Here is a 16,495-nt window from a genome sequence, read left to right on the forward strand (position 1 = left end):
AGATTTTCTTTAAAACTGAGATTTCTAAAAGGATTAGAGACCTGTTCTCAAGCTATTTCGCTTGCTTGGCAGTTAAGCCTTTAGTCTATATTTGAATCATATTTCCAGGTTTTCTCTCCAACCAAAGCCAGGCTTTATTTTCCTTTTCTTTTTTGTTGATTTTTTTTTGTGCTTTTTTTATTATTATTAATGAAAGCTGAGATTCTCATCGAGACAAATGGCTCCACAAAGGCGAAGTTTAAAGATAAAACACCAAACAGCATGAAACCTGCGAGCTGGTACGAGCCGTTAACCCCCCACATCTGGTGAGGTTCAACCCAACATAGTACAGACCCTCCTCCACCCAACACCAGGCTGGGTTTCCTGCAGCTTTTGTGGCAGACGAGCAGCAGCCCAGCCGCACACAACGAAAGACAGAAGGCAGAAGGATTAAAGCACCTCCTCCGGGATCACGCTGGAAGTCAGCGTGGGAAGAAGCCAGACCTCATGACTTCCCGGTCTGCTTTAACCACCCGACCACTCGCGCCCCTCCTCGCGTAACTCAGGAGAAACACACCGTGCCTACGTTCAAACCTACGAGAAACAATCTTCCATTTTAATAATGCAGAAAAAAAAAAATTAATCTGGCAGCTCTGCTGTGTGCCCTCAAGGAAGGGCAGCAGAGACAGCCAAGTTCTTTCCACACAGCACCTTTTTCTAACAAGATCTGCCTTTCAAACAAACCAGGAAAAACAGGCATAATTAAAGGGCAATCAGAGCGCTGCAGGAACCTCGCTGTCAGCGAGATGAAAGATGCCTTTTTTAAATGAAGGCTTGCATACCCAGATCTCTTCTCCTCGGTTTATCTTGGACGCCGTGCTCTTGTCACACAAAAAGCACCAGCAATTTTGATTAGTCCAAAGGCTACATATGCAGCAGCTTTAGATGAAATGTCACCTTGTACAGCCTCTTCTGACTCACTGCAAAGCAAAGTTAAAAAGGAACGATATGTAGGTACACACCAACAATGTCTGGGGTTGCCATAGGTAATGGAAAGCAACTCGGATGGGTATTAGCACACTGTAAGCTCTGGCCAGTCCCCGGCAAACACAGGCGTGGGTAACACTATAATGGCCACGTAACAGATCTCCCGTCGTGCACAGTCTTGTACGTCCTTCTGGATAAGACCCTACACAGACAGACTTGGGACTATTCCAATCTGATCACATTGCTCCACAGGGCTTTCATTTCAATAGAAGACACTTAAATTGAATTCACCTCTTCCTATTTATGCTCCATTGTATTTTTGTACCCAGAGGATGAAGACATCACTCAATAATCCATGTCCATTAGGTATTTCTTTCTCTGTTGAGAATTCAGATAAAACTTTAGCTCTTTTCTATCATTAGTAGGCAAAAGCCTCTCATTTTAATGTTATATTCAACTTGAAATTGTCAGAATGCTTTTGATTTTGGATTACTGTGTTTGGACAGAATACAGAGTTTGGAGCCTACAACATAACAACCATGGCTAAATGATTTCAATGTTCTGCCCAAGACACAGTAGGCAAAGGGATTCCAGTGTGTCCTGGGACCACTTCCCCGTCACAAAGGCAGTGTCTCGCCCGTGAACCGATCACCGTGCATCCTGCTCGCAGGCCAGCCTGAGGCCGCAGGCAGCCCTCGCACAAGGGGACCCACGCGGCACCTCGCTTTGCTCTCCCTCGGAGCAGCGCGGCCATTCCTGCGGTCTCTGGCTGGGGAGGGCAGCAGTCACCGCGCAGCTGACTTGATCTACGTATTATTTTCACTTTTTGCAGGACAAAGGGTCATAGAAACCCTCAACCAAACTGAGATGTGGAGGAGCCTTTGAGGCTACAACAGCAGATTAAAAACCAGAGGAACAAATAAGGTAAAGGATCCATCAGATCTAAATAACAGCACGTGGGTATGGACCAGAGGACATGAAAACTCCCTCCTTCTCCGCCTGCACAGGCTCCCTCGGAGAACAAAGACACGCACCATCCCACACGAGGGAGTGGGAAGCTACACAGCTATCACCAACGCCCGGACACAGCGGCTCCCCACCCGGGCTGCCAGCAGGAATTCTGGGAATGTCAGTGCAAAGCCCAGGAGCCGCCAGGTTGCTTGGTCTCCCGCAGATGCGTGTGCAATTCAGGGGTATGCAGCCATTTGGTCACAGCACTCCTCGCTGGCTGGCTGAAGGAGCAGCCCTAGGCCCAAATTCCACAAACAACTCATTTATCAGCCCTCTACTAAAGAAAAATTATCCGGAAGCTCAAAGGTTGTTATTTAAATGCTGATGGCTGAAAGCATGTGGTTTCTCTAAAGACTTGAACAAATACAAACATAAAAGGGAAAAATAAAGGGTCTTCTCCTAAAGATTTGTCCACATGGGCGTAATACAAGATAGGCCTTAACGTGCTTCATCTGTGCTGTGAGCTGGCTGGATGCAAATCACCGCCAGCCCAAAAGCCCTATGAATTACACCAGCGCAGCTCCAAGCCCTTCGAGAGGCAGAGCTGTCAGCCTGGGCACCGCGCCGTGCTAACGTAGCTACGTGGCTTCCAGGACTGGCGCTGGGTCACGGCCAGGCAGCTCGGAGTGCAGGCAGGGCAAGCACGGGTCTGCCTGCACACATCCGAAGGCATGTCCTAAGAAAGCAGCACTGGGAAGACTGTTCCGTCTTTAAAAGAAGTGGGGGGGGGGGGGGGGAAGCTTGGTACAGATCACCTGAGAGGTGGCTAATCTTACTGCTCTCACATTCGTTTCTTCACCTCCCACATGCACCACAGGTTTTGCATCAGCAGGAGGCGAGCCAGGAAAGAGAGATAAAAAAATTGGGCAACTCGTGCACCTGTGGGCTCCCCAGCTGCCTCCTGCCTTTGGGCTCGGACGCTCCAAATAAGGCTTGTCTGGCAGATGTGTGATAGGGCCACATCCGTTCCAGCTCCACTCAGCCAGACCCAGCACCATCCTGCTCGCAGCCCAGGGAAGTTAGTTTGCAGTCAAACCTACCAAGCCCAATTTGGGTGACTGACACAAAACACATCGCGGGTCCCACACCACAGCAAGGAATGCCAAGTGGGAAACATGACCCAGCCCTGGATAAGAAAACATCCTCCTAGCAAGTTCACTCCATCAACAAAACAAAAATGAATGGTAATAAAAGGAAAATACATATTCCTGCTCACAAAGAGCAACGCTGATTGTTATTCCAACCTCTTCTGAGGCAAGGAAATACAGGAATGTCTCCGCTCGCAACACGTGGGAAACCTGGGGATAGAGGTTCCCAGTCCTACTGATGCTTCCTCCCACCCCACGCTCCGATAAGATAAAGGTGCAGGGCCAGGTGTCAGCTTTTGTCAGGTTGGTTGGAAAGAAAGTAAAACCAGCAGTTTGGCAAAAAAGTGGCGATACGTAAAAAAAAAAACAAACCAAAAACAAAAAACCCCAAAAAACAACCACAGCCCCAAAAACCAACCCACCCCCTCCAAATGAACAAGCCAAACCCCAAAACAACCACCAACAAAAAAAACCAAAACCAACACAAAACTGAAAGAATTAAGTCTACAAAGGCGCAAAAATGGCTGAAAAGGAAGCACTGCCATCAGGTATAAAAGGAATGGAGAAAAAGAAAAAAAAAAAATCACCTCCCAGTTTTCTCTATAGAAAAGCTAAGGTCAGAAGGATTTTTCTTTCAGCTTTAGGAAATACACTGTGAGCTCCGTAGTTGGAGGCTGGAAGACCAGACGGATGGTGGAGTTTGGGACAACAAGTTCTGAAGAAAAACTGCGAGTTGAAAACCTGCTTCTAATTTGCAACGCTTAAAATCAAGGGCAACACATGCTTGTTTTTAAGAAAACCCAGGACAAAGCAGGGAGAGGTCTGCATTAAGAGGCAGGTAAGCAATACTTGCTATGACTTTCCTATGTCACTGCTCCAAAGGCTGTGTGTACTTGCGCCTCAAAGTACTTGTGGTCTGCAGCCTTGGCTTCAAACCAATCTCTTTAAGTATGTTTGACTCATCAGATTTCATAGTTTCATTTCCAACTAGCCAAACCTGTACCTCCTCAATGCTGCTGAAGGTGGCAACACCTTCTTTAATGAGGCATATGACTGCTGTTTCATTACAATGGCATCCATATAAATGTATGCAATATTCATCAATCAAAAAAGTTGAAATTCTTCCTACAGTGAACACCAAGTGGGGATTATGCTAGGATGAACTCTTAAAATAAATCAGTGATGTACACCCCAGCCTTACTTCAAGTTGTTGCAAGAGATCCACCCTCTTCAAAAATTCAGCTCAAAATTTGAGCTGAACAAAAAATCCTGCCCAAGAACTTCAATCAAGACACATGAGGATCTGCCAGAAGACCACCCTTGTTGCCCAATCTGCTATTTCAAAAGGCTCATCCCAAATTAGCTGCAAATTACTGTAACACAGGACCATTCCACCTTTCTTGACAAAAAAAAAAAAAAAAAAAAAAAAAAAGGCAGCATTGTTTAATTGCTCTGTCATTCAGGGCATCACTTAAGAGATAACACAGCACCTCCCCTTTGGTGGAAAGACAACAAAAAGCTCTACCATGACATTCTCCAGCTCAAAACGCCCATTACACCCTTACCATGTATCCCCTTTTTAGTAGAAAGGGTCTTTTCACACAGAGCATCTAGCTTACAACGCCTTTTTTTTTTCTTGAGGGAAGGAGTGGGAGGACAATAGAGTCCTTGATGTGCAGTGACATCATTTTTGGCTACAGTCCCACCATCCAGCCTAAAGCAAGCCAGACAGAAGACCTCCACGGGGGCCCTTCTCTGGGAGCTGCTGGAAGCAACACTACATTCCAAAAGTGACCCGTTGGCAAGCGTGGAAGGGGTGCCCCAGCACAACAGCAGGGTCCTTGCACTGTTAGGACTACAAAAACGGGGCAAGGAGGCTCTTGCAATCACCATGTAGACAACAACTCGCCCTGTTCAGACATGAGGCCCTGACCCTCCTGCTCCATGGGGCAGGAGCTCAGACGGGATTTGAGCAAAGCGGGATCCAGCAAAGCCAGTTAACGCTGGGGAAACCGATCTGTCCAGATTGTTCGACTGCTACTGACCTGAGAGCAGGCCATGTCCCCAGGCCAGAGTTAAGGGATACAGAATTTGCTTCACAGCCTAACGGGTAACACAACAGAGGTAACAGGACAATGGCCAACACTATGAAGAGTAGCTGGAAACACTCAAAAGAAACGTGCACTTAACCATGCACATAGTGGCAATTTTCATTAGAAGACCTCTAATGGGTACCAACCAAGAGAAGGAGAACTGGGCATGCTGTACAGACCTGAGAAGAGACGGTTCCCAGCCTCATAAACTCATGACCTGAACCTACAAACACTTCTCCTGATTGACATACGGAGGTCAAAGACACAAAAAGGGCTGCAAAGACAGGATTCCTCTTCCCAACCTTTAAAATCCCCAAAGATGGCCAAGCCTGCTCAGTCAACAAGGAGGGGCAGGATCCTCCAGAGAAAGCTCCATCCCAGCTCTAGACACCCCATCCCTAATGAAGTCATAGAAGCAAAAGATGACGAGCTTGTGTTCAGACATCTAAAAGCTTCTTTGCAGAAGAACCCCACCTTGACTGTCTGCCCAACATGGCAGACGTCCGGGACAGGATGGGAAACTGTTTGAAGTCTCCACAAGCCTCAGGGTAACTCCGGCATTACCTGTTGCGTGCAAGCGAATATCAGCTACACATCTTTGTCAGACTCATCGGACCACGCTTCCACTCAACCAGGATGGCTCCTGACTGAGTAGCTGCGCTGGCTTTCCTAAATATCCCATTCAACAACACACCAGTTCATCAAGTAATTTCCCAGTTCACCATCTCCCTTTTTCTTCTCACAAAGCATGATTGTCTCCTCATCCAATTCTTCCCCTCCCTTGGTCTGTCAGGTGGTGGGGTCAGACCTCACCTCTAACACGGACACCTGGAAGCCCACCTGAATCACTGCTTCCCCACTCTTGGCAATCTTTCTAACCCTGACCTCGCTCTCCTTCCAATCTCAGGAGCACCACTTCAGGGCAGTCTGTCTTTCCCTCTCGAAGCCTGGCCTTCCTCCCCACCCTCAGCTCCCTTCACTGCCTCAGAGCAAGGAGGCTTTGAATCCTGGGCCCTTTTCCAGCTTGAACACACTCTTGCAAAGGTCAGAGAATACTTAACCCACCACTCTTCTAAAGTGGCCGCTTCTAGCAGCTCCTGTGATGTCCCAAAGCAACAGAAGAGGGCAGAGAGGAGCTGCCAGAAAGAAGCACACAGCATTTGCTCCAAAACTCATGGACACTGTCTGGTCCCAGAGTGGGAAGTGTCTGTCATGCATGAAATACTCCTGATTTCCCCACACACGGGCTCACAAACAGCACACCAGCGCATCCAGCTGTGTGACAACTCCATCTGTGCAGAGCCAGACCTGCCTGCTGCGTCCGGCGTCCAAAGCCCTGGAGTTGCCCTCAGCTCTCCCAGCACAACGCAATTGGGAAATACTTGTTGCTGAGGGCATCTCAAACATCCTTTCCATCCCCCAACTCCACAGCTGCAAAATCTGCACATTTTCCTTGCTACAGAGTGAGCACATGACTCGTATCGCCTGAAAACAGTGTTTCTTCACCAGAAAGCTGTACTTTACAAAATCCCTAAAGCGCCCCAAGGGGACTGGCAAAGCACTCTCTCAGGCAGGTGACACCCTCCTGCACGGACAAAGCAGCAGAGGTCCGGTATTCCTGTACATCCCCACAATGAGGGCTAGCACAAGAAGGGCAAGTACCTGGGCCCACAGCTGCTAGGGGTAACTTCTTGTGATAATACGCTATTTCTCCCTTAAATCTGACACACACCCAGAGCCCTGGGTGCCTAAATGAGTAATTACATCAGAAAGCCCAGATGCAGAGCCTCATCACCTCCCACAGGAGGTGCACAGGACCAAATCATTCCCACAGCGAACTGGGAGCAAGAGCAAGAGAGAAATGGGAGAAGCAGCAACCCCAGGAGAATCATTTGGCTCTGGTCCAGGTAACTCCAGGGCTCAGGAAGCAAGTTTCTAATAATCAAGGCTTGCTAGCTGGTTAAACATATCATCTACGCAACATTGCTGCTGTTATTAAACATAAGACACTGTATTACTGTGGAGGAATTTCTGTAGCATCAGAAACTCAGCTCTCTTTATTGCCTGCTCTCTTCATATACTTCAAGACTATTATTTGGGGGGGAAGAAAAAGGAAAGAAAAAAAAAGGAAAATAAAAGAGAGGGGGGAGGGGGGGAAGAGAGAGAGGGAGAGAGAGCATGCAAGGTAAACGAACCATGCAATAAAAATTGTTGAAATTGGCTCAGGCATCTCCTGATAAGATCACAGGAGTTGAGAAAGAACTGCAGCTCTACTGGTGAGAAATCCAACCATTGACAAAACGCATCCACTCAGGGAAAAAAAAATAAAGTTAAACAGACGCTTAAACACACAGATCATTTCCAAAAATTGCCAATTCTTTGAACACTAAAGTCCAGAGTATTTTTGTCTTAATATGATTCTGATCCCAGGATCAGAAGGCTTGCACTCTTGGTATCCACAGTCCTCTCTGCAGGTTTACAGAAATCAATACTGAGAGTATATGGGTCTCACACACTAAGACTGTGAATCTGACGGTAAATTTGCCTATGTAGCTGCAAAACCAGTGTGAGTCACACCTCCCCACACCACCTCATCCCATGAAGTTCAGCTCTTAGCTGAAATATCACCTTGAGGGTCCTTAGACCTTTTCAAGCTGCTATTGGCAAGTTCACTATGGACTGAAACTACTTATTCAGGGGTCTGTAGAGCACCTGGGCAATAACCACCTGCTTCAGAGGGCTGGGCTCTGTCACCTGGTGGGAAGGGATGGCTTTCCTTGGGGCAGCCACAGGGTTCTCAGCACCAGCTCTAAGCCCTGCTCCTGAGTTAGCGGCCTGTCCCTACTGCTGTAGGATGGCTCAGCCAGCAGAGAGGCAGTTGCAGAGCTGCAAAATGCTTCTGACTCCCTGGGGATCTGAAATCATCACTCTGTCTGCATGATCCATCCCTGCGTGCAAATCCTAAGCCCTCCAGTACCTCGCAGACAGAGATTATCAGAGTTCCTTGAATGGGACAATGTTAGACTGGCTATGGCAGCAGGATACCATTTTGGGAATACTTACTGCCTCCTTTTGACAGCCCTTCTGAAGCTTCATCTGTTTGTTCACATAGCCAAGTGCTTCATGCTTCAAAAATCACATCAGCTTTTTAGCATCCTCCGGGAGGTAAGGCCCTCCCTGCCATCCCTCTCAACCCAACTGAAGCCAAATCTGGTGAACAGGGAAGCCTGGCACCCAACACCAGCCCCAGAAGTAATGTCACGCACGCTGCAAGGCAGAACTTTCAGCAGCAGCACACACAGCTCCTCGCTGCTGCCGGCCAAACATCTCAAACTTCTCCCACAGAGCTGAAACCCAACAGCAGCCCCCACACAACGCCCCCTCTCTCTTTTCTCCAAAGGTTTCGTGCTGCACAGAGGAAAGCTCGTGGTGACAGTGAGCTCTGTGCAGTGACACCGTCCTTTGTGCCTCCTGCAGAGCATGGTGGCACACACAGCTCCAGAGCACCTTTGCATTCTCTGCTGAGAGCTCCTGTGTCCCCCAAGCTAGGGCTCTCCCTAGACGTGGCACTCTGCAGCCACCCGTAGTTTTCCCCATGATGCTGGTGACTAGCACATGACGTACTAGCAAGGGAACAGCCAGCCTCCAAAAATTGAAGGAAACCGTTCCCAATTTTTAATGAAAACCCAGGAAGTAACGAAACTCTCCAAAGAAAACTCCTGCACTTTGACTCCAGCAACAAAGCAGTGGGAAATGCCTTTGGAACGGATGTGACTCCACTCTCTGACCTGCTGTCCTGGCACCCAAAAGATGCACGGGCCTTTTTCAAAGGCTGGAGTGGCTTCAAACAGCTGCAGTTAGCTACTAGCTAGGGAAGCTGCCTGTACTTACACATCTACCGTAGTGCCCACAGTTCCGAAAAAAGATCAAACCAGAGTTCACCAGAAGGCTGCTCTAACTTGAAATAGGTCACGGGATGTTGGGATCCGCGGTTTCAGTAACGCATGCTTTGGGAGCTCAATGGCAGCAGCTACTCCCTTCTTCTGCTAAAGGCAAGCCCATTGCCACAGCTTTAACTCCCTCAGAAGCTGGCCCCTGCCTCTCGCAGGGATCCTCCAAGAAACTCTGTGCTCCCTGCCAAGCCCAACTACACTCCATCACACCTCCCGCACCACTTCATCTGCTCTGGAAATGCTCAGCGCTTCCTTTTGTCAGTACTTGTCTGTCAGGTAGGCAGTTCTGCCAAGAACCTTAAAGCAGTTGCAAAGCTCTCCGCAGTTGCACATGCAAACCCTCTTAAGAAATAGCCAGAAGGTTTTGCCTAATGTAAGAGCGTAAACAAACTTGTTACATGCTAATCACCAGGTAGGCCACACACCCTTCCCCTCCCCCAGCCCCCAAATCTGCTAAAAGGACAGGAAATATAATCGTGGTCACATACCTTTGCTTCCTCATTGATGTCCCAAGTGAAGGATATGGCGTTGTACGCGATCTCCTCAATGTTACTGATGGTGTTGAAGCTCTCCTTGTAGTCAGCTGTTAGAAAGAAGGATGCATGAGGGAGAGGAAGAGGAGATACCACCTGGAGTCCTTAACCACACAAAGCAGCTAGAAACTGCAACTCCTCAGCAACCCCTTGGGGACAAAGGAAGCTGAACTGTACTTAAGAATGGATCGTTAAAAAGGCTGGAAATGGTTCTCAAGCAAAAACAAAATACAACAAACAGGAGGAAGGAGGAAAATGGGACTCGGCAGAAATTCCAAACTAGAAACTCCAGTGAGAAAGGCAGCCATCCCAAATATCGCACGTCCTGCGCCATAGCCTGCTGTGTGCGGGAAACTCTACCCTGTACGGCAAGGGCATAAGCTCTCAATAAAAGTCCTTCAATAACAAACAAAGATTTGCATGCGCGTCTGCTTTAAGTGCCAAGTGATTAATCCCTGCTTTTATTCACAGAATGAAGGGACTAGAAGTACAACCCAGCCTTCAGCCAGAGAAGGCTGGAAGCCAGCCAGCCCCAGCCTTGTCTGGAGGCAAGTGGAAATTTGCAGTGTTTTCTTTTTTTATGTGTACCAAAGACCAGTTGTGAGCGAAGCTGTGGGAAGGAGGATCATTAGTGTCGAGGTATTTCTACAAGGATCTTGTCCTTTGAAGAAATACAGTATTTGGGACAGCCACAGAGTCTATAAGCTGCGATTTAGCTACAAGCACCAGGATATGCCAAAGCAACTGTAGTTTGGAGGGGGTGTTAGATCTATCAAGGCAAAACCCTAAACTCGGACTGCTCACCAACTAAAATCCTCCAAAAATCAGCCTCTTTAAGGAGTCCTAAAAACTCCAGCATTAGCTCAAGCAATCAAAAGCTCTCTCCAGGCTTTCAGCAAAGCTATGGATAGTAGAGAGCATGATCCAAAGGTTCCTTAAAATAACAAAGCTTTAACAGAAAACCAAATCTTGCCAAGGAATTAGGTTTGGAGCTTGACATCAGCAATGAGAATGTTCCTTACCTATGTCAATGCATCTTTGTTTGGCCGTGTGCTGTCTTGAGTGCCAGTATTTCCAGTGCCTGAGCTGATCTTCTCTTGTTTTGTCTTCAGCAAACACGACCATGATGACACTCTGAAAGGAGAGGGGGAGGGGTAAGATTAAAAAAAAAAAATAAAATACAACGCAAACACATGAAAGAGAAAAGGCCACAGAGTACATTTGTTTTGGAAGTTCTCCTCGGTATCAAATTTTCTGCTTTAGGCTTTCCAACTTGATGCACTGCAGAATACCTGGCACACCGCTGCCAAACAGGAAGGCAGACAGCAGCGCTTTCTGTGTCATAAACAGAGGTGAGCAGAACTGCTCTCCTAACTGGAGTTCAAGGATCTCATTCCAGGTGTTGCATCACCTTTACACAAGTGCTGACACCACTTCTTAACAGACTGAGCCAGGATGGGTTGGTCTGGAAGTAGGTGGACAGCAAAGGAATGAACATTGACGTAAGACAGTGGGTAAGCTGGCCTTAGTGCTGATGCTCTGGTTTAGATTACTGCACTTTGGAAGAGTTTAAGGCTACCACTGCACACACCCTTTTTCCCAAGAAACCACAAGAGCCACTCACTCGGACTTTACTGATGGGGTGATGGATTCCTTCACTGCTGCTGACTTCTTTTAGCGTGATCGGGTAAAATTGACCTTTATTCAGGTAAGTCATCGTGCTGTCCCCAGGCTTCTGTCGGAGGGACTTGGAGGCTTCCAGAGTGTATTCAAAGTTATTCCTACGGAGCGAAGAGGGCAGTGATTGCTAAGGCATTTTCCTGGAAAGCCGATTAAATGTTCCACATTTAATCTGGAGAAATTCCAAAGTCGTTAGTTGACTCACTAAGCCATCAACAGGCAAGGAAGTTGGAAAACAGGATGAGCCCCTTTTTCAACCATTTCCTTCATGAATGAACATTTAAGAGAAGTTCTTGGCAAGCTAAATCCCAAGACACATCAGCAGGCAAGACTGGAAGCTCCCTATTCAGGCTGAGAGCAGCAAGCTGATCTCATGGAACAGAGAAGTATCTATTGGCAATTAAATTAAATTCACAAGCTAATAAGCCATTCAGTGGCCACGGTCTTCTCCTCTTCCCTCTTGGTCAACTGCAGCTAACCAAACAACTAGTTTATTCCCCTCCCTTGGAGTTCAGATGAGTTTCATGCTTCCTATTTCTGCTGTAGATTTCCAACAGGGAGAGAGCAAGGCAAGCAGGCCAGGGAGAGGGACACAGCTGGAAGCCAGCTACGAGACCACTGCAGAAGCACTGCATCTTCCCATGGGACAGGGAGTTGGTACAAGGACATTGACTGAAACAGGGTGGTATTTCCAACCCTGCATGTAGTTTTCCTTAAAGATACAGGTAGGATTTTCAACTGTGAAATTCAAATGAGCAGGCACAGTTGTGGTTTTGAGATCCACAGCGTCCCCAGTGCCTGATAGAGACTCAGCGCAGAAGGGAGTGAGCTGTACTGCTTGCTCGTGGACAAGCCAACTGTAAGAGAAGAGGAGGATATAGGCAAGCAAGGGGCTTAAAGCATTACCCAGAAATGCTGTCAAACACATAATCTTCTGAATTCATGTTGGCCATCCGGAGATTCAGTTCAGTAGGAAAGAAAACCTGGGGTAGACAAAACAAAACAACACAACAATTAACACAGCAGCAACAAGAAAAGTCAAGATTAAACAGATACTCGTTACCACAGAACTTCTGGCAGGCAAATTGATCATCAGATAACAACTGATTTTTGGTCTGTACAAACAGGACACTCGAGCAGGGTTTTAATCCAAAACTTTTGGGTGCCAACTAAGCACAACATCTCACAAGCCTTCTGAGTCAGTTTAGGGCAACATTTTAAAGCTTTCCCAAATCTCAAAGAAAGGGCATAGCTACACAGTTCCTCGAGGTCTGGCTTGAAAATAGAAACATGGTTACGCTACTGTTTTCAGTCGGTACCATAAAACAAAAAACACGGATTTTCATCCAGGTTTAACTCTCACTCAAGGCCCTTGGATAAACCGACTGTTTTCCACTGACACACACCACACCTAGAAACTGGCAGTAAGGAAGCTTACAGACATAGTCACCTCACTTCGGTACCTGCAAAGGCACTGCGGAGTGCCGAACTCTTGCAAAACCTGGCCCGCTGCTGTGGATCAAGATAACTATTTCCACACTCTGCAAGCCAAAGGCTCTGTCACTAGTAAGATTACTCATTTGCTTTTGGTAATGATTTCATGTTGTGAAGTTTTATTTACTAAGTTATACTTATGCACCTTTCTGAGAAAGTCTTGTATTCCTAAATCCCTGGACAGATTTCTGGCTCACGTAACAAGAACAATTAAAGATGGAACTGGATCTCTCCATCCAGATCAAGACACGCACACATGCACACAGTGACCATCTCTCTTGGTACCTCTTGCACGCCCTCCTTGAAAGTCTCTGAGAAGGTGGAGTCTGGCGTTCGCCTCTGGGAGTTTTGAGGCTGGGTGTTGGAACTGAACTGGTCAGGATTGAGGTTCCTGTCAAAGACCACCACTCGCTCCGGGGGCTCGGGGTGGTAGACGCTTGGCGGAATGCCCACTGCAAAGCCATGGGGCTGTGTCTCCGTTTTGATGGAATGGGTGGGCATCGTGGCAATTGAAACAGTGACGGTTGTGTCAGGGGTTGTAAGGTGGCCTCTTTTGTCCATGCCCATCTGGGGCGTGTGTGGAAGGACAATATTGAAAGGCACATTTTTCAGAACTTGGACTCTGTTTTCCCCAGCAGAAATGAGCGACTGTTCTGTCACATTTGGGATGCTGTTCCTTTAAAGGACAAAGAAAAAAAATCATGCGTAAATTATACAGCTCATTTTCTCATTAAACAAGAGCTAGAAATACTTCTCAGCCTTTTGGACAAGGACAGCTGATACCAACTCTCCTGCTTGTGCAGAACAGCTCAATCCTGAAAAGCTGAGAAACTCATTCAAAAAAGAAACCTCACCCACTGCTAACAGCCCCACCTTGGAGATGAATTACCCTGGAGCAAAGGGTGACGGTTCACAGCCCAGATCCTCACTGCCTGGAAAACAGCGATCCAAAACTAAGCGTTTCGAGGCCCTTCCCACCAACATAGGCACACGCGGGCTCCATGAAACTGCTCTTGGGTGGATGGAGGAGGACTGAGAGCAAGGTTGCTGCTCCTCTGCCCTGGGACTGCATGCCACCCGGGAAGCACTAATAGGGAAATTACACCCCTCTTTCATGCACAAAACCCCAAGAAAATCCACACCGAGACTCCCTGGAGTGCTTTGCATAACTTCCCACTCTCCACCCCACCACACTCATTTCTGCCAGGACGACACTGAGATCTGTGGCTGAGCTGACCTCATAGCTAGTAGCCACTAAATCAGCCTGCCCTCCCTTTCTCCCTCCCCACAACCGTGGTCCTGCCCTCTCCTTTGCACCAATTCTGACGCTCCCCTGTCCCCTTGGTGAGCCAGTTTGGCTTGTTCCACTGGCAGAAAACTAGCCACTTCTTCTTTTCCTGCTAGGTTATGGGTCAGTGGAAGACCAGAACTGGTACGAGGGGAGCAGTGGGAACACATGGCTGGGAACCAGACCGCTCTTCTCAACGACTTGTTCAATTGGCTTAGCCAGTCCACAAAAACCTCACCTCGAGTCCTTAAAGCATGTGAATGAACCTCACATTTGTAATATTTACTTAATCTTCTTCTGCTTGGGAGGCACAGGAGAGAGAGGCCAGGAAGAGGAAGAAAGAAAGGCGTTCCAGAGGATACAAAAGAAGTCCACAAACAATACAAAACCAAAACTAAATCACAAGCACTCTGAAGTCCCTCCCTATCAGCCCATGCACGAAGAAGCAATGCTGCTGGTGCCCGAGAACAAAATCAGTTGCAGTGAGCAACTGAGGCAACTGCATGCAAAAATAAAAGGGTCACCAGTCACCTCCACAGCCCTGGGAAAGGGTGCCTGTGCTACCAAGCTCTGCCTAGTGTTAAAAAGAGCAGCTTTTACTACACTGACTGTATGACACCAGTACATAGAAAGCAGATGGATGGTGATGAGAAGCAGTTTGGGCCTCTCCACATCATGGTCCAATCCCATCCTGTTCCTAGGGCAGCACAGGAATTTGGGGCAAAGAGTAAAAGCAAATAATTTCTCTCCTCCAGCACAACACTGCAGTGCAGCAAGGTGCTTTCCCTCAGCAGCTTTGGTGGTCTAGGAGAGAAGGGAGATAAGCAGACATGCAATAATAAAAACTAATACCTTTTGCTATGGTCTTGGTCAGGATGTTCTACCTCTGGTTTAGCTGTCGAAGATCTCCTCTCCCTTGGAACCTAGGAAATACAAGACATACTATAATTGCATTCTTCCTCCACACAAAAAAAAAAAAAAAAAAAAAAATTAGCTCCTCAAAACACAGCCATTTGGTCAAATTAAGAAAGCATTGCTCTCCGACACCAGTCATTATTAGCATTACAGCTTGACTGATGTTCGCATGGCTTTGGGATGCCAGGCCCATCCCAGATGATGCCCCACAGGTCCCCGCGTAGCTGATCCAGCCAGCTGTGCCAGCCCTGGGCTCCTGCCAGCACCAGGCAGCGGGAAAACTAGTGCAGAAAACTGGCCATCGCTGGCTGGAGCACCAGCACTGGGGTGAACAGGACCAGGAGGAGAGTCCCCAGGTTTGTGCTGGCAGTGCAGGTTTTCTCCTCTGCAGGCTGGCAGGGTTCAGCTTGCTAGATGAGCTCAAGGCTTGTGAAAGGGCGCTGCTCCACAGCCCCTTCGCCCTGAACGCATGCTCTCTAGGTCACTTCCTCAAAGATCACTCAAGGCTCTTCTTTCTCCTCAGAGACCAGGGGTTTCGGGGACGACCAGGGTCAGTAAGTGTATTGGGATGCTACAGCTCATTTTTGTGCATGGCCACGTACATCACACTGGCCCAAACTGTATTAAAACTTTCATAAAGGAAAGGTAACCACCAGTGCTCTGGATTTAAGACAGCTCAATACTGCTCCTCATATTTTATGCCATGGGCAAGATTTGCCCTGAAAGCACCACATACTGCAACACCGATCACACAAGGCATCTTGTCCACACACAGACACACGCCATTTTCCTGGCTGTGCTGCAAGGCCAAGGCATACAGAAGAAGGTGAACTCTTTGACCTATGGTGGCTCGGTTCACCAGAGCACACAGCCAGGGCCCCAGCGACCCAAACAGCTTTCGCCACGACTGGCACAAGCCCGAGGTGCTCAGCTCCCCTCGACCGCGCAGCAAGTCCACACAAGCTCCTCTGCGAACACACATACGGTGCCCAGGACTTTTGTCACCCTCAACACACCTCCCAAATAAGCAAAGCAAACACTTTGTGCTATAAGGAGGAGTAAACTCCCACCACTCTCCTTTGCTGAAGGTTGCTCAGATACTGCCCATGTTTGCCAGCTTGGGTGCAACACGGGGAACCACCGCTTTAGTGCTAATTCGAAGACTGATGGCATACCTGTGTGAACAGCATACTTCTCTAAACAGTCCCCAACTAAATCCTAAGTCCTGGCTCTTCCACATAACCTGGAATCTCCAGTATCAAGCAAAATTGTTGGATTTTCCACAGTAACCAAAATTTGGAGAACCTCTAGCTGGAGGCTGCTAGGAGGCCGACGTTCACTAGTCACTGAAAAACAAGGGTCTTCCAAGCCGCGTTTGGCCTCAAGTCCAACACTCCTAAACTCTAGATTTTGATCAAAAATTTGTTTCACGTAAGGCCTTATTAACCACAGTTGAGCTGGTAGCCCATTAGTG

At 47.8% G+C, this 16,495-nt stretch overlaps 1 protein-coding gene across 1 annotated transcript in view; it reads right to left on the reverse strand.

Annotated features, from left to right (window-relative positions):
• The window catches only part of GRHL1 (grainyhead like transcription factor 1), a 45,143-nt gene that overhangs the window by 22,993 nt on the left and 5,655 nt on the right, over window positions 1-16,495 (reverse strand). Inside the window, exons 3-8 of the mRNA XM_075145065.1 lie at window positions 14,959-15,029; window positions 13,104-13,494; window positions 12,231-12,307; window positions 11,269-11,425; window positions 10,667-10,778; window positions 9,600-9,694 (exon numbers count right to left, since the gene is read on the reverse strand). Of these exons, the coding sequence (XP_075001166.1) occupies window positions 9,600-9,694; window positions 10,667-10,778; window positions 11,269-11,425; window positions 12,231-12,307; window positions 13,104-13,494; window positions 14,959-15,029 (903 nt within the window). The remainder of the gene's footprint in view (window positions 1-9,599; window positions 9,695-10,666; window positions 10,779-11,268; window positions 11,426-12,230; window positions 12,308-13,103; window positions 13,495-14,958; window positions 15,030-16,495) is intronic.

The sequence above is a fragment of the Calonectris borealis genome, chromosome 3 (assembly GCF_964195595.1).
Source record: "Calonectris borealis chromosome 3, bCalBor7.hap1.2, whole genome shotgun sequence".
Taxonomy (NCBI): Eukaryota; Metazoa; Chordata; class Aves; order Procellariiformes; family Procellariidae; genus Calonectris; species Calonectris borealis.